Source organism: Falco cherrug, chromosome 16 (genome assembly GCF_023634085.1).
Source record: "Falco cherrug isolate bFalChe1 chromosome 16, bFalChe1.pri, whole genome shotgun sequence".
In the NCBI taxonomy this organism is placed as follows: Eukaryota; Metazoa; Chordata; class Aves; order Falconiformes; family Falconidae; genus Falco; species Falco cherrug.
In genome coordinates this window covers 3,383,760-3,411,543 of record NC_073712.1, presented here as the reverse complement: position 1 = coordinate 3,411,543, position 27,784 = coordinate 3,383,760, and the positions used below count along the sequence as shown (strand labels likewise).

Genomic DNA, 27,784 nt, shown 5'->3' with positions numbered 1-27,784 from the left:
GGGGCGGGTGGGGGGGGCACCCTATGCCACATCTGTCCCCCCAGGGTGCCAATGGGCTGAGGGGCAAATCCCTGCCAGGATCCAAAGTGCAACTAGGGGGGTGTCTGTGGCTCCCTGCCCCTTCCTGATGCCCCCTCATCCCAGTGCCACCCCCTGTCCCGGTGCCCCCCCTCCCATCCTGGTGCCACCACCCTGTCCCGGTGTCCCCAGCACGGTGGCATGGGCAGGGAGTGCCCGCCGGGTTGTTAGATGGAGGTCTCGTCGCTCCTGGGGAAGGGGGGGGGGGGGGTGGACAGACAGACGGGCAGGGGGTGGGCACGAAGTGGGGGGAGGAATAAAAAACAAGACAGACGGATGCGTGATCGGGGGTGAGGCGGGTGCCAGGGTGCCCTCCGCGCCCGCAGCACCCAGCGCTCGCCCAGATGGGGGGAGATGGAAGGGGGGGGAGGGCAGGAGCCCCCCGGCCCCCGCAGGTTAATGGAGAAAATTAAAAAACAGAAATCTGGGCGGGGGGGGCGGAGAGGAGAGAAGAGGGAGGGTTAGTGCCTGTGGGCAGGGACACCCACCCCCCCCCTGGGTGCCCACCACAATGCCACCCCGCTCCTCTGCTCCCCATGGGCATGGTTAGACCTGATGGGCACCCAGTGGGTGTCAATGGGCACCCAGCGGGCCATCAATGGGCACCCAATGAGCTTTCTTAGACCTGATGGACACGCAACAGGCACCCTGGCACCCAGTGGGCACCCAATGGGCATCAATGGGCACCCAATGGGCCATCAGTGGGCGTCAATGGGCACTCAACAGGCACCCTATGAGCATTCTTAGACTTGATGGGCACCCAGTGGGTGTCAATGGGCACCCAATGGGCATCAATGGGCACCCAACGTGCCATCAATGGGCACCCAGTGAGCTTTCTTAGACCTGATGAAGATGCAACAGGCACCCTTGCACCCAATGGGCACCCAACAGGCCATCAACAGGCACCCAATGGGCATGGTTAGATCTGATGGACACCCACCAGCCATTCTTTCACCTGATGGGCACCCAACAGCCAGTCTTGCACCCAATGGGTGCCCAATGGCAACCACAGCACCTGACGGGCACCCAACAAGCAGTGTTGCACCCAATGGGTGTCCAAAGGGAACCTTGGCACCTTGTGGACACCCAACAGCCACCCTTGCATCCAACAGCCATTCCTTCACCTGATGGGCACCCAATGGCAGCTCCTGCACCCAACAGGCACCCAACAGGATCCCTGGCAGCTGATGGGCACCCATCGGGCACCCGAGCACCCAAAGGGCGCCCAGTGGGAACTCTTGCACCCAACGGGCACCCAACAGCCCAGCCACCCTTGCACCCAAGGGGCACCCTGGCACCCATCCATCAGGTACTCACTCGGAGCCGGAGGAGTCCTCGTCCACGGTGCCTGCCTTAATGCTCATGGCGATGGGGGTGACGCCGCTGAGCTGCTCCTGCAGGGTCTGGCGAGGGCGGGGGGCGGCAGTGCCCCCCACCCGGCTGCCCTCACTGCCTGAGGAGGCGGCGGTGCCCGCAGGGGGTGGCGGGGGGGGGGCGAGGCGCTGGGTGCTGCCCCGCTCACTGATGGGGGGCAGGCACTTCTTCTTCAGGATGCCTGTGGGGTGGGGGCATCACCCAGGTGTTGAGGTTTTTTTTTTTTGGGGGGGGGGAGGGGGCGGAGTTCCCAGCCTTGAGGTGCCCCCCACCCACCCTATAACACCCTCTTGGGTGCGGGGCGTCCCGTACCTTTGTGGGGGTGGGGCAGGGGCAGCAGCAGGGGGTCCCTGGGGAGTGCCTCGCCGTTGAGGCGGGGGGGTTCACCCCGGAGGGGTCCCTCGCCCCCCGCCGGCTCCACCCGCAGGGTCTCGCTGCCCCCGTGCCCCTCGCTCTCGCTGGCTGTTGTCACGAATTCCCCTGGCCAGTATGGCTGCCCCGGGGCCACCAGGCTGTCACCTGCGGGCAAGGGGGCAGACCCCTCCATCAGCACCCCACACAGCTTGAGGGACCCCCCCAAATCCATTGGGTGACCCCCACTGGTGCCCCAGACTGGGTGAGAGACCCCCATCCCCACTGGGTGCCCCCCATCAGCACGCTGGACAGGCTGAGGGACCCCATCCCCACTGGGTGTCCCCTACGCTGGCATTACCGGAGGCAGGGGGGGCCAGGGGGGGCCCGGGCAGGGTGTCCCAGCCTGGGGGGACACCCTCGTCCTCGCTCTCGGAGGAGTGCGTGGAGCCGTAGGAGCCACTCCGGTCATCCTCCAGCGACAGGTCACTGTCCGAGTCTGTGTCGTGCTCTACCAGGGGGACACGCAGGTCAGGGGGTGCCCAGGGTGTCGTCCCCCCCCAGCTCTGGGCCGAGGCCGGGTGCACTTGTTGCACGCGTGGTGGCCCTACCCTCGGGCTGGTCCTGGGTGTCGAGGAAGAGCCCCCCCGGCTCGGCCAGTGCCTGCTGCCCTGGGCTGCCTGCCAGCCCCGAGTCCTCCCTGCCAGAGAGCAGAGACCCGCACCCATGGGTGCCTGCCATCCCTCCCCAGCCACGCTGCCACCCTGCCACCCATCAGCGTCCCACCACCCACCCCATCACCTCACTGCCCCACCATCCCATCACCCTGCCACCCCCGTGTGCTGCCACGCCACCACCCCAACCTATCACCCTGCCACCCAGCACATCACCCCACCACATCACCCTGCCACCCCGCCACCCAGCACATCACCCCACCACCCTCCCACCCCAACAACCCATCACCCTGCCACCCCAGAACCATGCCACCCTGCCACTATGCCACTCCAGCCATCCCACCACGCTGCCACCATGCTGCCATGCCACCAACCCATCACTTCGCCACTGTGCCACCCCACAAACCCATCACCCTGCCATCCTGCCACCCCAGCATCATGCCACCCTGCCACTGTGCTGCCATGCCACCAAGCCACCATCCCACCAAGCCATCACCATCCTACCAAGCCACCATGCCACCAAGCCACCATCCCACCAACCATCACCATCCCACCAACCCACCAACATGCCACCCCAGCATCATGCCACCCTGCCATGGTGTGGCCATGCCACCCCGCCACGCTGCAGATGTCACCGTCCCAGCGCGGTACCGGCGCACGAAGGGGATGTAGCTGTGGTGGCTCTTGCCGGAGCGTGCGGTGCTGTGCAGGGAGCCGGTGGAGCCGCCGGTGGGTGCCGGGTACAGCCGCCCCGCCACGTAGGTGCTGTCGCAGCCATAGGCCTGCCAGGGGGATGGGGACATCACAGCCATGGCGGGTGTCCCTTGTCCCCCTTGTCCCCCACCCCCCCAGCCCCTCCGGCACTCACGGAGGTCAGGGTGGATTTGGTGGCCAGCGCGGGGTCGGGGCTGCGCCTGCGGGTGCAGCTGAGCCGCAGGCTCCTCCGCACCTCCTTGCTCAGCACCACGCAGAAGAGGAAGATGAGGGGGCCCTGGGGTGCAGAGGGGGGACACGTGGGCATGGGTGGTGGCTGGCCAGCCCCCATCTGCACACTGTGAGGGACCCCACTGGCACCCCAGGCAGGCTGAGGGTCCCCCATACCCACAGGGTGCCCCCCACTGACACCCCAAGCAAGGGACCCTCTGTGCCCACTGGGTGCCCTCCCAAAATAGGTGAGGACCTCTGGTACCCCCCGGGCAGCCCCCAAAAGCAGGTCTCATTGCTGGGGTGCCCCCTGTTCCCATCACCCCCCACCCTGTGGCCCCACGGGTGTCCCCAGCCGGGCAGCTATAGGGGCAGGGGTATAGGAGTATAGGGGTGTGGAGACACATCAGGATGTGGGGAGGTGTAGGGTGACACTGGTATGGGGGATGGAGGTACTGGGGGCTCAGGGTGCTATAGGGAGCTATGGGGAGCACAGGGGTGGGATGGACCCAGAAAGGGATGGGTTAAAGAAGGTGTAGGGGGGGTGTAGGGGCACAGGGAGATATAGGGGTCAGGGGGAGGTATAGGGGACAGGGGGATGCAAAGGATACAGGGGCTGCAGGAGGGTATAGGGGCATGGGGAGGTATAGAGGGTATGGGGAAGCATGGGGGGTACTGGGGGGCAAAACCTGTGCAGAGGGTGTAGGGGGGTGTGTGGGTGCGGGGCGGGGGGGGCGACCCTGGTCACCTGGAGGCAGTTGGAGATGGCAAAGAGGTAGTGGAAGAGGAGAGCGTCGCTGTTGACGGAGAGCAGGGCCAGGAGCCAGGCCAGGCTGGGCAGCGCCAGCACCACCACCGCTGTCTGCAGGCCGGAGCTGGGGGCACCGCTGTCAGCCCCTGCCCGCAGCCCTGCCCGCAGCCCTGCCTGCAGCTCTGCCCGCACTGCTGGTTCTGGTCCCCCACAGGCACTGAGGCCGCCTCCCTGCCACGGGCCCCCCATCTGCCCTGCCACCCATGGGTGCCCCAGCTCCCTGCGCTTCACCTCCCACGGCTGCCCCAGCACCCCGTGCCCCCCTCCCACCCACAGGAACCTCAGCACCCAACACCCCCCCCGCCAGCTAGAGGCACCCATGCTCCCCATGCCCCCCTCCCACCCATGGGTGCCCCAGCCCCCCGTGCCCCACCGCCTCCCATGGGTGCCCCAGCCCCCCGTGCCCTGCCGCCACCCATGGATGCCCCAGCGCCTGGGTGACTCACGCCGTGCCCTTCTTCTCGAAGCCCTGCGGGGTGGTGCAGGTGGCCCTGGCCGCCAGCACGAGGAAGAAGATGCTGACCTGCAGAGGCAGCGGGGTGAGCAGGTGGCAGGGGGCACCCAGGGGTGGCCCCAGCCCCCCCAGCCCCATACGCACAGCCACGGCGCAGGCGATGGGCCCCGCCAGGCTCCAGACCAGGCTGTCGTGGATGGAGAGCCAGCAGAAGTCGGGGTTGCCGTAGCCCTCGGGGTCCAGCCCCACCGCCAGCCCTGCCGGCACAGGCAGCCTCAGGGGCAGGGCCACGGTGGGGCAGGGCGTGTCGGTGAGGCAGGGTGGGGCTATACGCTAGGGGGCGTGGTCATGCTAGGGGGCGTGGCTATTGCACTGGGGGAGTGGCTCTATGGGCTGTGGCTATGACATGGGGTGTGGCTATGTGCTTGTGGTGTGGCTGTGATATGGGGTGTGGCTATGGCATGGGGTGTGGTTATGTGCTTGGGGTGTGGCTGTGATATGGGGCGTGGCTATGGCATGCGGCGTGGCTATGTTCTTGGGGTGTGGTTGTGATATGGGGCATGGCTAAGTGCTTGGGGCATGGCTATGACACAGGGCGTGGCTAAGACAGGGCGTGGCTATGACATGGGGTGTGGCTATGTGCCTGGGGAGTGGCTGTGATATGGGGTGTAGCTGTGATACGGGGTGTGGTCATGCTGCTGGGGGTGTGACTATATATGGAAATGACACCCCAACTTCCCCAAGCTGATCGGGGGAGGTGGTTCAAGGGGCGGGACCAAACCCAGAAGGGGGCGTGGCCATGCGGCAGCCACCACCGGGGAGGTGGGCATGCCAGGGGCGGGGCCCGGTGGGGTGGGCGGGGCCGTGTGCTCACCGGTGATGAAGGCGGGCAGCCCCCAACCCAGGACGTGGTAGAAGCGCATGGGCCCGCGGTCAACGTGGCGGGGCTCGCTGCGGCGCCGGTAGAGGTGCAGCCCCTCCAGCAGCGCCCAGCCCACCGCGCTCATGTAGAGGAACTGCAGCAGGATGGCCACCACCGTGCACGCCAGCTGCACCCCGCACGTCAATGCCACGCCCACGGCCCCGCCCACCACACCCACAGCAGTCCCGCCCACACAAACTGTGGGCATTGCCCCTGGAGCTCCACCCTCTGCGGCCACGCGCATCACGCCCACGGGAGCCCCACCCATGCAAACCACAGGCACTGCCCCCTTGGAGCCCCGCCTCTTCTGCAGCCCCGCCCATGAAAGCCACACCCCTCACTGTAGCTCCCTCCTCCCCCATTAGCCATGCCCTCACCCCAACCCACCTCCTTAAGGGCCCCCACCCTCTTGGGGACCCCCACCTCAGGGACCCCCACTCCCTTAGGGATCCCCACCACCTCAGAGACCCCCACCCCCTAAGGGTCCCCCACCCCATGGACCACCACCCCCTTAGGGGCCCCCACCTCCTCAGGGACCCCCACCCCCTTAGGGTCCCCCACCCTCACCCTCTTAGAGATGCCTCACCCTTTTGGGGGGCCCCACCCCTTGAAAAGACCCCCCCCATGAGGCCCCACCCCTTTGAAAGCCCCACCCACAACCAGGCCCTGCCCCCCAAGACCCCCACCCACCACGATGCCTTGGCAGTGGGGCACCCCCCCTTGGCCCCACCCGGCCGCGCCCCACGCACCGGGAGGTCGGCCTGGTTGATGCCGAGCAGGAAGACGAGCTGGGCGAGCAGGAGCGCGGTGGCACCGTGGCGGCGGATGCTGTGGCGGTTGGAGCGCAGCCCCCGCAACCCCCCCAGCGCCAGCACGGCCAGCAGCAGCCCCGCCAGCCCCACGCCCAGCGAGGCGTACGTCAGCGCCGCCAGTGGCAGGATCTCCCCGTTCTGCGGCACAGGGGCACCCGTTGGCATGTGCCGGGCATGTGCCCCCGGGGCCACGCCCCACGGAGACACACCCCCAGGGCACGCCCCACTGGGGCACACCCCACAGGGGCATGCCCAACTGAGACACGCCCCTCGGAGACACACCCCACTGAGACATGCCCCCAGGGGGCACACCCCCTGAGACACACCCCACTGAGACACGCCCCCCGGGGACACACCCCGCTGAGACACGCCCCCTGAGACACGCCCCACTGAGACATGCCCCCCGAGGACACACCCCACCGCATGGCACCTGCCCAGCCCGATCCCCCCACACCAACCCCATCCCCTGTGTGCCCCATGTCCCCAGCCACCCCCATGCCCCAGGGTCCCCTGTCGTCCCCCTCCCGTCCGTCCGTGTCCCCGTGTCCCACCTCGCGGCGGGAGATGTCCATGAGGACGGCGAAGCTGGTCAGGTGGTGGCACTGGCAGCTGACGTGGCTCCGGTTGCGGAAGACGATCTCACAGCCCCGCGCTGACCAGCCGCCCGCGCCGCCCGCCCTGTGCCGGCACCTTCAGCCACCGCCGGGGACAGCCACCCACCCGGGACACCCACCCACCCAGGGACACCGACCCAGGGACACCCATCCAGGGACATCCACCCACCTGGGACACCCACCTGGGACACCGACCCAGGGACACCCACCCAGGGACATTGCCCACCTGGGACACCCACCCACCCGGGACACCAACCCAGGGACACCCACCCACCTGGGGACACCCACCCACCCGGGACACCTGCCCACCCGGAGACACCCACCCACCCAGGGGCCCCCACCAGCACTCTGTCCCTGACACCCACCTGTGACACCAGGGACAGGGCTGCCACCCTAACGTCTTGCCCCCATGCCACCCACCCATACCAGGGATGCCACCCACAGCCCCATCCCCGTGTCACCCACCAGGGTCTGGGCTGCCCAGCATGACCCTGTCCCTACGTCACCCACCAAGAGCAGGGCTGCCCGGCGTGACCCTGTCCCCGTGTCACCTGCCAGGGTGGGCACAGCCATCCCCATGCCACCCACCCATGACACCCAGGGACAAGGCAGCCTCATCCTGGCACCACCCACCCAGCGGTACCCACCTTGTGCCACCTGTCCCTCCCTGCCCGTCAGGGCTCCCGCCCCACTCTGTCCCCATGTCCCCTGTCCCCCTGGGTGTCCCCATCCCGGCTCACAGCAGGGAGTGGTTCCAGAAGACGCAGATGGGCTTGGAGCGCTCCTGGGTCTCCAGCAGCCGGAATTGGAGGGTGATGGGCTTGGCCAGCGCCCGCGGGGCCTGTGCCCCCCCCGCGTGCACGCTGATGCTCACCACCGGCGTGTTGATGATGGGGCGCTTGGGCACCCTGGGGGGCGGTGGGGTCAGGGTCCCCACCCAGGCACGGGCACCCCGCCACCCTTGCCGGTGCCCTGCTGTCCCCTGGCACCCCGTGGGCGCCCTCCCCAGCCCCCCCATCTCCCAGCACCCCCTTGCTTGGGGATGCCCTGGGGACACCCCTGTCCCCATTGTCCCAGTGCCTCACAGATGCACTCCATTGCCCCGGCTCCTTGTGCCGCCACCCTCGGACATCCCCTAGGCACCCCTCCTGTGCCCCCCCCCAAATCCTGCCAGCCCACGGGCACCCTTCCCAGTTCCTCCCCAGGGAACCCTGGGCATCCTGGGGGGACCCCCTTGTCCCCCCATCTCCCAGCACCCCACGGATGCTCTCCCTCGTGCTGGCACCCCATGGGAACCTTCCCAGCGCCCCCTGCCCCCACCATGCCCCTGGCCCCCCACTGCCCCCCAGTCCCATGGGCACCTGAGGCTGCGCTTGTCGGTGTCGTACTGCTCGGGCAGGAGCCCGGCCAGGGTGCGGTAGATGATGACACTGGCGATGGCCTGGCCCTCACCCAGTGCTGGGTGGCGCTTGCGCCGGGTCACCAGGGTCACCTCCTCCTCCTCCTTTTCTTCCTCCTCCTCCTTCTCCTCTGCAGCCTCTTCATCATCATCATCATCCTCCTCCTGCCTGCCTGTGCCCTGTGCTGGCTGCCCGTGCCCAGTGGAGGGGTCTGGCGTGCGCACGCAGGGGGCTGGCATGACGCTCTGCCAGCACCAGGGTCCCCAACTCTGCCAGCCCCATGGCCACACTGGGGTGCCCCCACTCTTGCCAGCCCCATGCCAGGGTCCCCAGCTGTGCCAGTCCCACAGCCATACCAGTGTTCCACAAAACCTGCCAGCCCCACCCTGGGGTCCCCAATCTTGCCAGCCCCATGCCATGGTCCCCCCAGCCTTGCCAGCCCCATTGCCACACTGGGGTCCCCAACCCTGCCAGCCCCACCCTGGGGTCCCCAATCTTGCCAGCCCCATGCCATGGTCCCCCCAGCCTTGCCAGCCCCATTGCCACACTGGGGTCCCCAACCCTGCCAGCCCCATCCTGGGGTCCCCAACCTTGCCAGCCCCATGCCAGGGTCCCTCCAGACCTGCCAGTCCCACTGCTACACTGGGGTCCCCAACCCTGCCAGCCCGTGGATGTGCTGGGGTGCCCCCCCATCCCCCCATTCACCCCCTGGACTCACGCCTGCCCTCGGGGGGCCGGAAGACGCTGTCAGGCAGGATGACGGTGGTCTCCAGGTCGGGGGGCTTCTCCCCCCGCAGCGCCTCGTAGCGTGGCAGCCGGGTGCCCGCAAAGCTGCCCTTGTCCAGCCGCACCACCGACACCACTGTGGCACCGTGTCACCCCAGGGCCCTGCGGCACCCACGGACCCGGCACCCCACGTGCCCAGCACCCACGGAACCCACCACCCATGGACTCCACCACCCCATGTGCGTGGCACCCATGGCCCCTGGCACCCACGGTGCAGGTCCCTGGGCACGTGTCCCCCGGGCACACGCATGGCAGCATCCCTCGTGCACACACACGCAAGTGCCCCTGATGCCAGGCACACGTAGCAGGGGAGGCGTGGTGTTCATGTCCATGTCACAACGCACATGTGTTTTCCCTGGGCACACGCAGACCTGTGTCCCCTGGCACACACATGCCCATGTCCCCAGCACATATGTCCTTGTGCACACACATGTCCTTGGGGCCACACGTGTCCCCAGGCACACGTGTCCCCAGGCATACCCATGCCCACGTCCCCAGCACCACGCCCGCCCCAGGCACGCGTGTGCCCCTGCCCCCGGGGGTCCCCACTGACCGATGTTGGGGGTGATGATGGTGAAGGGGCTGAGGTAGGTCTGGGGCATGTTCTGCGCCAGGGCACTGGCGTAGTCCTCGAAGTGCTTCAGCAGCCAGGCCGTGCCACCCTCTGTCTGCTGGATCAGCTCCCAGTGCCGCTTGTTGCTGGCATCCAGCAGGGCACTGCCCACCCGCAGCAGGTTCTGCCAGGATGGGATGGGGTGGGCCGTGCTGCCGCATGCCCATCACCCCGGCATCTGGGCAGGGGTCTCCCCTCCCTCCCTCTGCTGTGCTTCCCTGCAAGGCTGGGGTACCCTGGCACTGACAGCTGGCGCTGGGTGGGCTGTAGACCCGCCAGGTTGAGTGGGTGCCCATCACCCTGGCATCTGGGCTTATGAAGGGGGGCACTGAGCCCACCCCACATGCAGCTCAGCGATCCCCTGGGGTGTGGGGCATGGAGGAGGTGCCCTGGCACTGCCAGCTGCTCCCAGGCACCCCCTGCCCCAGCACCCACCCCATTCCAAAAGGTGCCCATCACCCTGGTGTCAGGCCTCTGCCAGCCCACACTCCCCTGCAGCTTAAGGCACGGAGGAGGGGCCCTGGCACTGTTCAAAAGGCTGCCCATCCCCCCGGCATCTGGGCTCCTGTACCAACACCCCCTGTGCCCACGTGGGTGCCCATCACCCCGGCATCTGGGCTCCTGTACCAACACCCCCTCCCCAGGTGGGTGCCCATCACTCCAGCATCTGAGCTCCTGCACCAACACAGCCCCTGACAGGTGGGTGGGTGCCCATCACCCCGGTGTTGGGGCCCCTGCCCCAGCACCCCCTCCCCACGCAGGTGCCCATCGCCCTGGTGCCTTGGTACCTGCACCAACACCCCTGTCCCCAGGTGGGCGCCCACCACCCTGGTGCCCGGCCCTGCCCGAGCCCCCCGGCGGTGCCCACCTCGGTGAAGTGGACGTCCTGGGTGGCGGCGAGGCGGAAGCCGCGCTGGGCGCTCTCGTGCTGCAGCAGGCGGCTGGCCAGCCGGTACGCCAGCCGCAGGTCGCTGCCAAAGTAGCTGCCCGTGCGCCGCGTGGCATCGTGCAGCTGCAGGGCCACGCGCCGCGATTGCGCCGGGTCCAGTGCCGACTCGTTCCGCGCCAGCCGCTCCGCCTGCCAGGGGGCACCGTCAGAAGGGACGCGGCGGTGGCACCCATGGGTGTCCCCATGCCGCCCCCCGGCACTCACCCAGCCCCGCAGGGCGGCGAAGGCCAGGGAGCTGCAGTTGAAGAGGTTGGGGGGCAGCCAGCCCTTGTGCTCGTCACAGTGCCGGACCGCTGTGCCTGTGGGACGGTGGCCCAGCAGTGACACCGTGGTGTCACCCCCCTGCCCTGGCCCGGCAGTGACGCTGCTAGGTCACCCCACCCTACCTCCATGCAGCAATGCCACCACGTCAACCCCTGGCCCATCTCAGCAATGCCACCGCTATGTCACCCCCCCATCCCATCTCAGCAATGCCACCGCTATGTCACCCCCCTATTCCACCTCAGTGGTGCCACCACCATGTCACCCCTCTGCCCTTTCCCAGCAGTGCCACTCCGTTGTCTCACCTCATCTCAGCAGCGACACCGCGGTGTCACCTCCCTGACCCCAACCCCGTGGTGACACTATTGCATCACCCCTGCGAGTTCTGTCCCAGCAGTGCCACCACAGTGTCATGTCCCCTCCATCTCAGCAGTGCCACCATAACGTCACTCCCCTGACCCCATCCCCATAATGCCACCACGGTGCCACCCACCATCACGTCCCCACATCCCCCACCTACCGATGGACCCCCTGGGGCAGGGGGCAGCGGCGGGCAGTCCGAACCGGGTGCGGGGCCACCAAATGCTGGCCTCAATGGCACGGGGACAGCTGTCATAGTTGACTGCAGGGCAAAGCGGGGTGTCATGCCAGGGTGACACAGCATGATGGCAGGGGTAACAGCAGGGTGCTGGCAGGGGCACCCAGTTGCTGGCACCCAGGGTGACAGCAGGTGACACAAGGTGATGCAGGGTGACAATGGCATGAGTTGCCAGCACTCAGGGTGACAGCAAGTGACACAGGGTAACAGCAGGGTGATGGTGGCACCCAGAGTGACAAAGGGTGACGGTGCCACCTGGTTGCCAGCACCCAGGGTGATCCAGGGTGACAGTGCCACCGTCACCCACCTTCGCAGCCGCTGGCGGTCACCTCAGCGAAGGGGTTGTCGCAGCGGTCGCAGTGGCGGCCGATGACACCAGCCTTGCAGGGGCACTGCCCGCTGGTGGCATCGCAGAGGCGGGACAGGGACCCGGTGGGGTAGCAGTCGCAGAGCAGGCACGTGTCGCTGCCCGCAGGCCGGTAGTGGTTCTCCTGGGGGGGGTGGCATAGGGTGGGGGAGGGGGTGGCACCAACCCCTGGGGCCACCAGGGGCACGGGGCGCAGGGACGGGGACAGGGACGCACCTTGCAGCGACACTCGCCCGTCGTCTTGTTGCAGTCGGGGTCGAAGCCCTTGGTGACATCGCAGCTGCAGGGGCCGCAGGTGGGGTGGCCCCACCACCCCCGCGGGCATGGCTGGGCCTCCCTGCCCGGGTGGCACGGCACGGCACGGTGTGGCACGGCACGGCACAGCCCCCGCGGCTGGTGCTGCCCGTCCCTCGCACAGCCACCCCGCTGCTTGCACGGCCAGCGTGGCTCTGGCACGAGCACCGTGCCCACCCCCACCCCTTGCACGCCCTACAGGGCTCTTGCACGCCTGCTGTGCCCCGCCGGCCCACCCTGCCCTTGCACAACCGCCGCCCCCCGCCACACAGCCACTGCACGCTTGCACAACCACCAGGAGTCTTGCACGCCTGCTGGGACCCTTGCACGGGCACCGTGCCCTCCCTGTGCCCACCCTGTCCTTTGCACAGCCACTGTGCCCCCTCCGCTGTGCCCTCCATGTGCCCACTCTGTCCCTTGCACGGCCACCGTGACCCTTGCACACCCGCTGTGCCCCTTGCACACCCACCGTGCCCTCCATGTGCCCCCCTGCCCATTCAACACACCCACCATGTCCCTTCACACGCCCACCCCCACCCCGCAAGAGGGATGGGCACACACAAATGACAGGTGCCTGTCACACTCGCGTGTGCCCGTGCATCGCTGCCACTCACTTGTGCTCACAGTAGGGACCAAAGTGACCCTGGGGACACTCGCACGTGTAACCGTGTGCCGAGCCCGGCTTGCGGGCACAGGTGGCAGGGGACTGGCAGGGGTTGAGGGCACAAGCGCTGACACAGCTGTCACCAAAGTAGCCTGGGCACAAGGGTGGGCACGGTTGGGGACATTGTAGGGAGCAGGTGTCACCAGGGAGGACAGTGGTGTCACGGGGGGGTGGGGGGTGGGGGGGGTGGCTGTGCCCTGGGGACAGTGACAGGGGGTGGCACTGCCCAGAGAGGGAGGTGGTACCCAAATGACAGGGGGATGGCAGCACCCAGGGAGGGTGGCAGTGCCTTGAGGACAGTGACAAGGGTGGCGGTGCCCAGGGAGCGCAGCAATGCCCTGGGATGTGTGACAAGGGGGTGGCAGTGCCCTGGGACATTGGCAGTGCCCAGGTGATGGTGACAGTGACAGGTGGGTGGCAGTGCCTTGGGAACAGCGACAACGGGCTTGACAGCGCCCAGGGAGCACTGGTGGGGAGATGTGGTGCCTGGGGAGGGGGGTGACACCACACCGAGGGCAGCAGTGCTGGGGGTGACAGCACCCGGGGGGGTGGCAGTGCGGGGGTGTCCCCGGGCGCTCACCAGGGTGGCAGCGGCAGGAGAAGCTGTCCCAGTCGTCGCTGCAGTAGCTGTGGGGGGGGCAGGGCCCCGAGTCGCAGGGGTCGGGCAGGGCGCAGCCCCCCTCCACGTTCACTCGCGCCGCCTGTGCCACACTCAGTGCCACCGCGCTGGCCGCCGTCTCGCCCACGCGCACGCCCTGCATCGCCGCCGCATTGTCACCGTGCCTCAGTTTCCCTCACTGGAACCCAGGACTCCCCCGTGCCACCCCATACCCCCCCGCAGCAGTTACGCCTGTGTCCCTGTCCCCATGCCCAGAGCCCGGGGTCACGTCCTGGGTGTGACAGCAGGGTAGCAGCAGGGTGACACTGGTTACCCAGTTGCTGGCACTCAGGGTGACAGCAGGTGACACAGGGTGACAGCAGGGCGATGGTAGCACCTGGTTGCTGGCACCCAGGGTGACACCGGGTGATGGTGCCACCTGGTTGCCACAACCCAAGGTGCCACAGGGTGACAGTGCCACCGTCACCCACCTTCGCAGCCGCTGGCCGTCACCTTGGCGAAGGGGTTGCATTGGCTGCGTGTCCCATGTCCCCATGCCCTGTGCCCATGCACCCCCTGTCCCCACTCGATGTCCCCATGCCCTGTGCCCATGCCGTGGCACAGTTAACCATCCCCCACAGCCACGTGCCCGTGTCCCCATGGTCCTGTGCCCAGACGTCCTGTGTCCCCATGCCTTATGCCCGCACCCCTGTCTCTGTCCACTGTCCCCACTCAATGTCCCTGTGCCCATGTCCCCATGTCCTTAACCACGCTCCCATGCCCCCCACGCCCTGTGCCACATCCCCAAGCCCACACCCCCCAGCCCTTTGCCCACACCCCCGTGCCCACACCCCCCTTGTCCTGTGCCCACCCTGCACCCACAGCCCCCTGCCCCGCACCTGGTCCCCCCTGCCCGCCCGTACCTGCAGGCACCCACGGAAGCCCTGCTCCACGGTGCCACCGTCCCCCGCCAGCCCCCCCACGCTCAGCGTCCGCAGCCGCAGCCCCTGCAGCTCCCCAGCCACGTCAGCCACCGCCTGTGGGCACGGGGGGGGCACAGAGACACCCGTGGGTGCCATGGTGGCACCCACGGGGAGGCACAGAGAAACCCATGGGTGCCATGGTGGCACCCATGGGGTTAGCAGGGTGGGCTGCCCGCCCTCTGCCTCAGTTTCCCGCTGCCCCACAGCGTCCCAACCTGGTGGCGGCCGTAGTCGAGGGCGAGCAGGAGGAGGGTGGCGGGGGGGGGGCGGCCGGGGGCCCCCCGCAGCTCCAGCTGGAGGTGGTGCCAGTCGCCGTCGTTGACCTTGGCGTGGGGCAGGCGCAGCCAGGCCAGGCGGGAGCCCCCCTGCCAGACGCCCGCCTCCGCCTGCCCCTCGCTCAGCTGCCAAAGGGACATCAGTGCCCCCGTGCCCCCGGGGGGGGCTGCTGCCCCCAGGGCGACCCTCCACCAGGGCACCCCCCCCCCTCCCCAGGGGCAGCCCGCTTCAAGGGTAATCTGTCCCCCAGCACTGTCCTCCAGGGTGACACTCCCCAAAGGGCAATACACCCCCTAAGGTGGCACCCCCCTGGCACTGCCACCCCCCCCAGGGCAATGCCCCTCCCAAAGTAAACAGCCCCCCGGCAATAACTCCCCATCAAGGACAATAACCCCCCCCGCATTGCCCCCAGGGTGATACCCCCCATGCCAGTCCCCCTGGGTGATACCCCCGTGCCATCCCCCCATGCCATCCCCCCGTGCCAGCCTCCCCGGGTGATACCCCCGTGCCATCCCCCCATGCCATCCCCCCGTGCCAGCCTCCCCGGGTGATACCCCCGTGCCATCCCCCCATGCCATCCCCCCGTGCCAGCCCCCCTGGGTGATACCTCCTATGCCAGCCCCCCATGCCAGCCCCCAAGTGATACCCCCATGCCAGCCCCCCATGCCAGCCCCCCTGGCTGATACCCCCGTGCCATCCCCCCGTGCCAGCCCCCCCGGGTGATACCCCCCCCACCAGCCCCCGCACACCTGCAGGGTGAGGGTGGCGCGGGGGCCGGCGCTGGCACGCAGCAGCAGCCCCCGGGGGTGGCGGGTGCGGAACATCAGTGCCAGGTGCCAGGGCACGGTGACGGGCAGTGCCAGCCCGCTCCAGGACATGCGGCTGCTGCCCAGGAACCGCTGCGGGCTCGCCATCTCTGCGGGGGCATGGGGCGTGGGCCGGCTGCCCACCCCCCCCGCGGACCCCCCGCGCCCCGCCCAGTGCCCACCGGTACCTTCCTGGCAGGTCTTGCCCCCGAAGCCCAGCGGGCAGCGGCAGCTGAAGCTGTCCCACTCGTGCACGCAGGTGCCACCGTTGTGGCACGTGCTGGCGTCACACAGCGTCTTCTTGGCAGGACAACCTGGGGGGGGGGCAGGGGGGGGCATGGGGCTCACATCCTCCCCCCCCATCATCCAGGACCCCACGGCCTCTTACCTGGAGGGGCACTGAGACCCCCCTGGCACTGGGTGCCAAGCCCCCCAGACCATTCCCCAGCCCCACGGTGCTGGCACAGTGCCAGCCCCAGCCCCCCAGCCAGCCCTGGCACCCCACCGGCCCCATATGGCCCAGCCCCCTGCCCCAGAGGGTGCAGAGACCCCCAGGCACTGCCCCAGCCCCACGTGCCCTTGACCACCCTCCAGCCTTGGCACCCTCTGCCCCCATGTCCCCATGCCCAGGGGATGCAGCCCCCCACCCCGCCTGGACCCCCACCCAGCCCTGGCACCCCCCTGACCCCAACCTGCCAGCCCCATGTTTTCACAGCCGTGGGGCAGAGACCCCCAAGCACTGCCCAGCCCCGTGCCCCTTGGGTCCCCTTCCCACCCCACAGCCCCAGCACCCCTGACCCACCCAGGGGGCAGAGCCCCATCCAGCCCCACATCCCTGACACCACCTTCACCCCCAGCCATTCCCCCAGCCCTGCGCCCCCCTGCCCCCCGTGCCCCCCACCAGGCAGGGTGCCGTTGTTGGCGATGAAGGCGGCCATGTCGATGGGGCGCTGGTCGATGTGGAGGTGCCGCATGCACCCCACGAACTGCCGGCTGCGGATGGGGAAGCTCTCGGGCAGGGTGGGCACGCCGCCCAGCAGCAGCGGCCCCCGTCAGGTCCAGCGACCTGCAGCACCCACCATCACCCATGGGGATCCCGAGGGACTCCCAAGGGACCCCTAACTCTCTCCCCACCAAGGGGACCCCAAGGGAGCCCCCACCCACCTCCTCACCCACAAGGGACCCCCAAGGAACACCCCACCCATGGGGACCCCAAGAGATCCTCCACCCACCTCCTCATCCATGGCAACCACAAGGGATCTCCAAGGGACATCCCACCCATGGGGACCCCAAGCAAGCCCCCACCCACCTCCTCACCCATGGCAACCACAAGGGATCTCCAAGGGACATCCCACCCATGGGGACCCCAAGCAAGCCCCCACCCACCTCCTCACCCATGGTGACCACAACGGATCCCCAAGGGACATCCCACCCATGGGGACCCCAAGCAAGCCCCCACCCACCTCCTCACCCATGGTGACCACAACGGATCCCCAAGGGACAGCCCACCCATGGGGACCCCAAGGGACCCTCCACCCACCTCCCACCCATGGTGACCACAATGGATCCCCAAGGGACAGCCCACCCATGGGGACCCCAAGGAAGCCCAAGGGACTCCACCACCCATGAGGACCCCAAGGAAGCCCCCACCCACCTCCTCACCCATGGGGATTCCCAAGGGACCCCTGCACCCATGGGGAGCCCAAGAGACCCCAAGGGACTTCTCCACCCACGGGGAACCCAAGGGACCTCCTACACCCATGGGGACCCCAGGGGACCCCAAGGGACCCCCCCACCTTACTTCTTGCTGCCTGACTGGGTGCCCTGGGCAGCGCAGGAGTAGTTGCCCAGGATGGGGCCGAATCGGAGGGCCATGCCAGTGTCACAGTCGTCCACTGTCACCACGGCCACCTTCTGCTCTGAGGGGCCTTGGGGCAGCCCCGACCGCCCCAGCACCGGCTGGGGGCAATGCCTGAGCTCTGGGACCTGTGTCCCCCCTGTGGCCTTCATCCCACTCCTCACCCTCCTTCCTCCCCCCAGCCCTGCTGTCTTCCATCCCCCCAAACCCCCACCTTCCAACCCTCCATCCCCCCAAACCCCTATCCCACTCCCCCCATCCCCCCCATCCCCTCTTCCTCTGTCCCCAGCAAACCACCCCCTCACTCCCCTCCACCCCCCATTCCCCCCCCCCATGCCCCCCCAGTGCCCCCACCTTGTTGTAGTAGTGGAGCTGGACCCGGTGCCACTGCCCATCACTGACACCGCCTGGCACGAAGGGTGACACCGTGGTGGTGGTCTCACCTGCAGGCACCAGTGGTCGGGCTGCAGGCACAGCCCGGGGAGGGGCACGGAGGGGGGAACCGGAGGGATGGGGGTGCCAGGGCTGCAGTGCCACAGGGGGAGTGCCAGGGATGGGATGCAGGAGATGCAGTGCCAGGCAGTGCCCAGGATGCAGCGCCAGGGACGTGGCGTATGGGATGCAGTGACAGGGAGTGCCAGGGACGTGACACGTGGGATGCAGTGCCCAGGATGTGATGCCCAGGATGCATGGCTGGGGCACAGTGCCAGGCAGTGCCTGGGATGCAGTGCCAGGGATGTTATGCCTGGGATGCAGTGCCAGGCAGCGCCCAGGATGCAGTGCCAGGGGTATGACACACGGGATGCAGTGCCAGGGATGGGATGCCTGGGATGCTGTGCCAGGCAGTGCCCACGATGCAGTGCCAGGGATGTATTACCCAGGATGTGTGCTGGGGATGCAGTGCCAGGGATGCTATCCCCAGGATGCAGTGCCAGGCAGTGCCCAGGATGCAGCGCCAGGGGTATGACGCATGGGGTGCAGCACCAGGGATGCGTTTCCCAGGATGCGTGCCTGGGATGCAGTGCCAGGGACATGATGCGTGGGACGCAGTGCCTGGGATGTGACGCATGGGATGCAGTGCCAGGCACTGCCCGGGAGCACAGCACGGGATGCAGTGCCCGGGATGCGATGCCCGGGATGCAGTGCCCGGGAGGGAATGCCGGGGATGCCGTGCCGGGGCGCAGCAGGCGCGGTGCCCGTACCTGCCGAGAAGGTGAGCTGGACCTGCTCGCCCACGATCTCCAGGGCCACGAAGTCGTGCTTTTCGTTGAAGCGCCCATTGTAGAGCAGGAGCCCGTCACGCTCCTTGGTGGCAAACCTGGTGTGGGGACAAGTGCCAGGCTCTGCCATCACCCCCCAGCCCCCTACCATGCCCCCCAAACATGCCCCATCACCCCACGGCTCCCGTACCCCATCACCTTGCACCCGCCGGGACACACTGGCACCCATCACACCCTGCCCTCACAGGGTGCCCCCCAACCCACTGCCCATGGGACACCCACTGCCCCCCCACCCTATCGCCCCACATGATGCCAACCACACACCCATCACCCTGTACCCCAGCACCCCACACCCCAGCACCCCATCTCATGCCAGCAGGGCACCCAGCACCCCACACCGCATTGCCCATGGGACACTCATCACCCCACACCCCGGTGATGCCAGTGGGGCACCCATCATCCCATACCGCACTGCCCATGGGACACCCACCACCCCACAACCCATCATTCCATGTGATGCTGGTGGGGAACCCACCACCCCACATCCCAGTGATGCCAGTGGGGCACCCAGCACCCCACACCGCATTGCCCATGGGACACCCACCACCCCACACCCCAGTGATGCCAGTGGGGAACCCAGCACCCTGCACCGCACTGCCCATGGGACACCCACCACCCCACCATGTGATGCTAGTGGAGCACCCAGCACCCCCAACCCATTCGATGCCCCCTGGGCTCACGTCAGGGCGAGGGTGAAGTGGAAGCGCTGGCGGAGGCCGCGGAAGGTGAGGAAGGAGCGCGGGGGGAAGCTGCGGGTGCTCATGGTGCAGAAGGGCTTCTCGTAGTGCCCGGGGGGGCACTGGCAGCGGAACCCCCCCACCAGCAAGTTGAGGCAGGTGCCCCCGTTGCGGCAGACCCCCGGGGTGCAGCGGCCCCCCCGGGCGCTCAGCTCGCAGCGTTCCCCTGCACAAGGCCCAGCTGGCACCTGGCACCGCACCAGGGTGCCGGCCACCCCCGGGACCCCCAAACTGGGGGGGTGGGGGTGGGGATCACCGCTCCCCCCCCCCCCCCCCCATCTCCAGAGCAGCTTTATCCCCAGCTCCATCACCATGGCAACTGCCTCCCATCGCCATGGCAACTGAGACATACTCCCCCTCCCCGCATCCCCTCCCCCACCCAGCTGGCACCCCCCCCCCCCCAGGTGTCCCGTGGGGCCTGGGGGGACCCAAGGATCCCCAGGGCAGGTGGGGGCTGTCCCCAGTGCCACCAGTCCTCCCAGTGCATGTCCCCCACCAGGCCAGCCATGGTGGGGAGCAGATGGCCGGGCCACTGTGGTGGGGACAGGGTGTCCCAGCACCACAGGGGGTCCCCAGGGGTCCCCAAGGCTCTGCCCCCACCAGTGCCCTCCCAGCCTCCTGTGGGGACCTCACTGGGGTGGAGGGACAGGGAGAGGGGACCAGACATGGAGGGGGATGGCAGGATGGCGGGTGGGTGAGGGAGAGAGGGCAGAGGGAGTGGAGCTGGGTGGAGAGAGAGAGGGAGGGAGGTGGAGAGATGGAAGAAAGGAGGAAGATAAAGGTGCTGGAGACAAAGGGGAGGAAGGAGGGAGCAGGGATGGAGGAAGGAAGGAAGGGGGGATGGAGAAGGGACGGAGGAGGGATGGAGGAGGGACGGCCAGTGGGGGATGGCTGACAGAGGGACAGCTGAGCACGGAGCAGATGATGGAGGGCCAAACAGGAGCTGGAGGAAGGGCTGACCACAATGGATGGTGCAGGGCCAGCAGAAGGGCTGGATGAGGAAGTCTGATGAGGAATGGGATGAAGGCTGATGGGGATGGATGATGGAGGGACACTAGAAGGGACAGTTGATGGCACCCCAAAGGGATGACGGGGATAGATGATGGAGAGCTGAGGAAGGGGTGATGATGGAGGGTGAAGGGGTGTTGGGGGAAGGATGATGGAGGGATGGAGAGCTGAAGGGAAGGAGGAAGAAGGGATGATGGACAGCTGAGGAAGAGGCAGAAGGAGCTGGTCGGAGGGATGATGAAGATGGACACCAAGAGGAATGGATGGATAGATGGATGGAGGGCTGAAGAGGAGCTGGATGAAGGGCTGATGGAGCGCAGCCAAGAAGGGGCAGATGAAGGGGAGCCGGCTGAAGGGCTGATGGGGATGGACACCAAGAAGACAGGATGGGTGGATGGATGGATGGATGGATGGGTGGATGGATGGATGGATGGGTGGATGGATGGGTGGATGGGTGGATGGGTGGATGGGTGGATGGGTGGGTGGGTGGGTGGGTGGGTGGATGGGTGGGTGGGTGGGTGGATGGGTGGATGGGTGGATGGGTGGGTGGGTGGGTGCGTGGGTGGATGGGTGGGTGCGTGGGTGGATGGGTGGGTGGGTGGGTGGGTGGGTGGGTGGAGGGCTGACAGGGAGCCGGCTGAAGGGCTGACGGGGATGGACACCAAGAGGACAGGATCACTGCTGGAGGGCTGAAGGGTACTGGGACAAGGTGACACCAGGGACGGCGGAGGGAGGGAGGTGCCGGGCTCTAACCAGTGAAATCCTCGTGGCACTCGCAGGTGTAGCCGCCCTCGCGGCTCCGGCACCGCCCGTTGCTGCCGCAGGGGCTGGAGTAACAGAGGTCGATCTCCGTCTCGCAGTAGTCGCCGGTGAAGCCTGGCGGGCAGCGGCAGCGCAAGCCGGTGACGGGATGGATGGGGCGGAAGAGGATGGTGTCAGAAGCCAGGAAGGGCGCCGAGCTGTCGAACTGCAGGACGGAGACGCAGCGCATGTAGTTCTCGCAGGGCTCGCGCAGGCAGATGTTGTCGTCGAAGGGCAGGACCCGCTGGGCCGAGATGGCGGCCAGCAGCGAGCGGTTGAGGTAGAGCCGCTCCTGCAGCTCCTCTGAGGAGAAGAAGCGGGTGCCGTGCCCCGCGGCAGGCAGCAGCACCGAGAGGCTGACGTTGAGGATCCGGGCTGTCCCCACATCCGTGTCCGTCTGGATGTTGAAGAGGACGACGCGGTGGCGGGGGGTGGCCAGGACGGCCGCCACCCCCTCCAGGAAGCGGCTGAGCAGGGGGGACAGGAACCGCTCCTGGGACATGTCAGCCAAACGCAGGGTGATGCTGTTGCTCAGCATCTCATCCGTGATCACCGTCACCCGCAGCGTGCACTGCGCCGTCGCGCTGTGGACCCCATCTGTGGGCAGGGGAGGCGACAAGAGGGGGTCAGGGACAGCACCAGCCACCGCAGGATGGGGACAGTGGTGATGGGGCACCCACCATGTGGCCACCATGGGATGGGGACAGTGGTGGTGATGGGGTACCCACCGCGTGGCCACCACGTGATGGGGACAGTGGTGGTGATGGGGTACCCACTGTGCCTGGCCACTGCAGGATGGAGACAGTGGGATGGGGATGGTCTGGCTATGGGGCAAAGCCACCATGAGATGGGGATGGCAGGATGGGGATGACGCTCGTTACGGGGCACCTGGGATGGGGACTCAGCCACCATGGAATGGGTCTGGCACTGGCTACGGGGGCACCTGTCCCACTGGGCCACCATGGGATGGGGACAGCGCTGGCTATGGGGTGGCACCGGCTATGGGGTGCCCATCCCACTCAGCCAGCACAGGATGAGGACAGTGGGATGGGGACCCAGCAGTGCTGTGGGGTGGGGTGGGGGAGCAAAGGCTCAGCCGGCACTGAGGCACCACCTTCCTCCTCCTCCTCCTCCTCCTGGCCAGGATGAGGGGCAGTGGGACACGGGACAGATGGGGAGCGGGCAGCAGGTGGACAGATGGACGGAGGGAGCGCAGGGATGGCCGGGGCGGGGGCGGAGAAGGGGGTGATGCCGGGGGGGTGGCGGGTGTCCGGGGCTGCCTGGTGGCCCGTGGCCGGTAGCTGTCGGAGGGGGGGTTGCCATGGCTGCAGCCGCGGGGGCCCAGCTATGGCCGGACCCTTTGTTCCCCTCCTGGCTGCCCCCACGCTGGGGGGGGGGGGCACAGCCTGGGCATGGGGTCTCCCTGCCTCCACCTTTTGTGCCTTGGGCCCCCTGCTTGTGCAGCTGGAGCAGGGACCCCAGCCCACGGGGGGACAGGGGGTGATGTGGGACACATGGCTGGGGACAAGGGACAGCACGACATGGCCCGTGACTCAGTTTCCCTTCCTGCCTGGCCAGCTGCTCCCCCACCCCGGGGTGACCCCCTCCGGCAGCACCCACCCCCCCCCGGCCCAGCACTGCCAGCACAGCCCCACCTTGGCCTCTTCCTGCCAGTGCCCCCCCCCAACCAGACGCAATGGGATTGGGGACCCCCCAGGGGAGAGGCCAGGGTGCCCGCATCCCCCCCCCACCACCCCAGACCCTGTGCCCCCCCCAGACACAAGCATTGGCGTCTTCTGGAAACACATGCATTGGGGTGCCACCCCCCCCTCCCCAATACTGCACTGGACCCTGCCCCCCCCCCATTCACCCACCAGGCCCCCCGTAACATACAATAACAGTATCAGGACACCCCCCCAGGCAGACATCAGGCTCTGTTGTCCCCCCCCAATACACGTACAGGCCCTGCACCCCCTCAGACACACACAACGGGTCCTGTACCCCCCAGCCACCCACAGCAAGCTGCCAGGACCCCCCCACCAAATACACACACAGGGTCCTCACCCCCTGCGACTCCTGCTACAAGGTCCTGAACTGCCCCCCCTAAAAAAAACATGCACAGGGGTATCGTACCCCCCTCCCCCCCGCCAGACACTGCAGGGGTGACACTGGGGGTGGGGTAGGACAAGGGGGTGCTGGGAAGCCCAACTGCCTCCAGCCAGGATGTCTGGGAGGGGGGGGCACAGCATCCCCATCCCCCTCCCCCCAGATCTGGAGGGTGGGGGCAGCCAGGATGTGGTGGGACCCCAAAACACCTCAGCTCTATGCAGAAGAGTCAGAGGGGGTGGGGGGGCACCCACAAGGGCTTCCTCAGCGCCAAACCTTACCTCCCACCCCCCAAGCCACCCCAGCCCAGGATGGGGGTCTTACCTGAGACAGAGACCCTCATGACAGCCTCCAGCGGGCGGTTGTTGTCCAGGGCAGGGCTGAGGCGCAGGTCCCCACTGTGGGGGTCCAGCAGCACCAGGTTCAGCTCGTTCCCCTGCTCGAAGGCGTAGGTGAGGCTGTCGGAGACATCGGGATCATGGGCCGGGATGCGGCCGATGACCCCCCCGGGGAAACTGCCTGAGCGGTTGGTGATGTAGTTGTTGAAGAGGATCTCAAAGTTCTTGAGTTGGGGGCTGTTGTCGTTGGCGTCACGGAGGCGGACGTGGACGGTGGCCCGGCTCACCAGGGGGGCCGAGGTGGCTTGGACCACCATGACGTACTCCGCCTTGGACTCGTAGTCCAGGTCAGCCAAGGCAGTGAGCTCGCCAGAGAAAATATCCAGCTGGAAGACCTCAGGGATGTTGCCCTCCACTATTTGGTACATGATTTGGGCGTTGGTGCCCTCGTCGGGGTCAGTGGCCGTGATCCGGGCCACCACCAGCCCAATGGGGCTGTTCTCTTCCACGAAGATGTCAAACTCATCCCGCTCAAAGACGGGCGGGTTGTCATTGACATCCAGCACCGTCACTTGGATCTCCACCGGTGTCCGCTTGGCTGGGACCCCCTTATCGACGGCGAATGCCCGCAGTGAGTAGAGTGGCACATTCTCCCGATCGAGGCGGCGCAAGGTGCGGACGATGCCTGAGGTGGACTCGATGATGAAGTCACCATCCCCATCATCACCCCCTTGGAAGGTGTAGAAGACCCTGCCATTGAGCCCCGAGTCGCGGTCAGTGGCAGAGACCTGGAGGACGCTGGTGAAGGCGGGCACATCCTCGTAGACGGAGCCCTGGTAGGAGTCGCGGAGGAACTGGGGCGCATTGTCATTGACGTCGCTCACCAGGATCTCCAGGTAGGTGGTGTCAGACTTCTGTGGGATGCCATTGTCACGTGCTGTGATGGCCAGGGTGTAGGACACCTGGTCCTCATAGTCCAGCTCCATCTGGGTGGTGACAGCCCCCGTCTCGGCGGCGATGCGGAACTGGGGGATGCTGTCCTCCATCAGGTAGGTGATACGGGCGTTCTCCCCCGTGTCCTCATCTGTGGCACTGATGACCACCACCGTGGTGCCCACTGGCCGGTCCTCGTTGACGTTGACAGTGTAGTGGGAGCTCTGGAAGACAGGTCGGTGGGTGTTGGCATCAGTGACATTGACGACCACCTGGGCCGTGTCCTGGCGGGTGCCATCGGAGGCAGCGATGGTGAGCAGGTACTGCCGCTCCAGCTTGTAGTCCAGTGGCAGGGCGAGGGAGATGAGCCCACCGCCGCTCTGGCTGGTGATGGAGAAGCGGTTGCGGGTGTTGCCGCTGGAGATCTGGTAGGTGATGACGCTGTTGGCATCGCGGTCGACAGCAGAGACGGTGAGGACGCTGGTGCCCACTGCTGCGTCCTCGTTCAGGCGGGCGCCATACTCCCGTTGTGTGAACTCGGGGCTGTTGTCATTGACGTCCAGGATGGTGACGCTGACGCTGGCCGAGGAGGCCATGGGGGGGTTACCCTGGTCCTGCGCCTCCACCCCGAAGCTGTAGAAGTCCACCGCCTCCCGGTCCAGCTCGGAGGCCACTACGATCCAGCCGGTGCTGTTGTTGATGGCAAAAGGGAAGCCGGAGCCAGTCTCCAGGAGGGTGTAGACCAGCCGGCTGTTGTCACCCGAATCGGCATCAATAGCCTGAACGTGGATGACGGAGTAACCCACCGGCACGTTCTCCAGCACGGTGGCCTGGAAGGGCGTGCTGACGAAGATGGGGGCGTTATCGTTGACATCCAACACCTGGATGGTGACCAAACCGCTGATGTTGGAGAGGGGCGGGCGGCCACCATCCTGTGCCCGGATCCGTAGGGTGAACTCCTTGCTGACCTCATAGTCCAAGGGGCTGACCACGTCCAGCGCGCCCGTCTGCGCGTCGATGTAGAAGTGGCCACGGGTGTTACCGCTAACGATGCTGTAGTGCACCAGGGCATTGCTGCCTTTGTCACGGTCGGTGGCTGTCACTCGCAGCACGGCTGAGTTGGGTGCCACATCCTCGGGGACCTGCGCCACATAACGCTTCTCACTGAACTGTGGTGCATTGTCGTTGTCATCCTCCACGGTGATGCGGACGGTGGCCGTGGCACTGCGGGGTCCTGGGTCCTGGCCCTGATCCGTGGCCTCCACCAACAGCTCAAAGGCCTCCACAGTCTCACGGTCCACGGGGCCGCGGGTGCGGATAACACCTGAGCGGGAGTCAATCTCGAAGACCTCATTGGCGCCACCAGCATTGAGGAGACGGTAGAGGACGTTGGCGTTGGGACCGGCGTCACCATCGGTGGCCCGCACCGTCAGCACCTCGTAGCCCACCTCCAGGTTCTCCCGCACGCTCTCCCGGTACTCAGCCTGCTCGAAGGCTGGGTCGTGGTCATTGGCGTCACTCACCGTCACCGTCAATGTGGCCATGGCACTGCGCCGGGGCGTGCCATGGTCCACCGCTGTCACCCGGAAGACATGGGTGCTCTTGCTCTCACGGTCCAGGGGGGTGGCGGTGGTGACGGCGCCGGTGATGGGGTCCATTGCGAAGAGAGCGTCAGAGCGGCTGTCAAAGAGGGCAGCCATGGTGTAGCGCAGCTGGCCTGCGTCCCCCTCATCGGGGTCCACCGCTGTGACCCGTGTCACCGGTGTCCCCGCCGGCCGGTTCTCCCCCACCGAGGCCTGGTAGCTGGAGGGCTGGAACTGCGGTGCCGTGTTGGGGCTGCGGCGCCGGCGGGAGCGGCTGTGGGTCACGTGGCTCCCGGTGGCCCCCGTGGTCGGGTGGGCCCCAACGTCCCCAGTGCCCGTTGTCCCCCCAGTGCTGCTGGTATCGCTGGGGACTTTCCTGGCATCCCCGGTGCGTCCTGGATCCCTGGTGGCTGTGGAGACTCGGGTGCCCCCGGTGTCCCCAGCGTGCCCGGCGTCCCCGCTGCTCATCACGTCCCTGGTGCTCACGGTGTCCGTGGGGGTGTTGGTGTCCCCAGTGTCCCCGGCATGCCCGGCGTCCCCGCTGCTCATCACGTCCCCGGTGCTCGCGGTGTCCATGGGGGTGTCAGTGCCACCAGTGTCCCCAGCGCGCCCGGCGTCCCCGCCGCACCTGGTGTCCACGGGGACACGGGTGCTCCCGGTGCCTCCAGCGTCCCCGGTGCCGCCGGTGCCTCCATGGCCTTGGGCACCGCCGGGGCTCCCGCCGCCTCCGGTGTCCCCGGGGCTCCCGGTGCCGCCGCCGCCGTCCCGGCTGGAGGCGCCGCCGCCGCAGCCGCCCGCGGCCGGGGAGGGCCCGCCGCCGCCGCTGTCCCCGGTGCCGCTGGAAGCGCCGGTGCTCGGCGCGGGCCCCGCTCCGCCGCTGTCCCCGGTGCCGCCGGAGCTGCCGCTGTCCCCGGTGCCACCGCGGGGCTGCAGCCGCCGCAAGAGCGCGCCGGGCGGGCAGGTGCCGGTGCCGGTGCCGGTGGCGGGTCCCGGGGGCGGGCGGCGGGGCTGGCCCGGCGCGGGCAGCGGCAGCAGCAGCAGCAGCAGCAGCGGCAGCAGCAGCAGCAGGAGCGCGGCCCCGCGGGCGGGCGGAGCGCCCATGGCGCGGTGCGGCCGCTGCCGCCGGTGCCCGCTGCGCCCCGCGCCGCCGCCTGCGCCCCTCCCGCCGCCCGCGCGCGCCCGCCGGGGCGGGGCCGCCCGCCGCACCGACCTGCGCCGCGCTTAAAGGCGCCGCCGCCCCCCCCCGGGCCCCGCCGGCGGCACCGGCCCCGCCCGCACCGGCCCCGGCACCAGCACCAGCACCGGCCCCGGCGGCAGCGCGGCCCCGGCGCGGGGGGGCTGGGGCTGGGGGCTTGGGGGGAGGGGTGGCTGCACACTCGCGGGGGGGGGTGGGGGGGTGCCCGGGCCACGCACCCGCGCGCAGGTTGCAGGCGCACGCCCGCGAACCGCGCACATGGAGGCTGCGCGCACACGCGTTGCACACGCAGAGAACGCGCATCGCAGCGGCGCGCGCAGGGAATGCACGCGCGGC

At 68.0% G+C, this 27,784-nt stretch overlaps 1 protein-coding gene across 1 annotated transcript; it reads right to left on the bottom strand.

The window, feature by feature from the left end:
* Positions 1-105: 105 nt before the first annotated feature.
* Positions 106-27,408, bottom strand: CELSR2 (cadherin EGF LAG seven-pass G-type receptor 2). Its single transcript, XM_055728363.1, is given in 36 exon segments — positions 106-267; positions 1,396-1,633; positions 1,765-1,971; positions 2,165-2,314; positions 2,415-2,503; positions 3,129-3,259; positions 3,346-3,468; positions 4,150-4,276; positions 4,659-4,735; positions 4,811-4,923; positions 5,541-5,715; positions 6,338-6,538; positions 6,952-7,078; positions 7,755-7,922; positions 8,376-8,625; positions 9,133-9,276; positions 9,754-9,937; positions 10,682-10,891; positions 10,967-11,061; positions 11,544-11,645; positions 11,929-12,112; positions 12,205-12,325; positions 12,897-13,038; positions 13,527-13,701; positions 14,468-14,581; positions 14,743-14,928; positions 15,553-15,719; positions 15,798-15,923; positions 16,511-16,658; positions 16,660-16,675; positions 17,411-17,568; positions 17,822-17,910; positions 18,670-18,785; positions 19,428-19,650; positions 21,246-21,890; positions 23,724-27,408. Coding segments are annotated over 36 exon segments (9,174 nt in total). The 5' UTR covers positions 27,355-27,408; the 3' UTR covers positions 106-245.
* Positions 27,409-27,784: the final 376 nt, after the last annotated feature.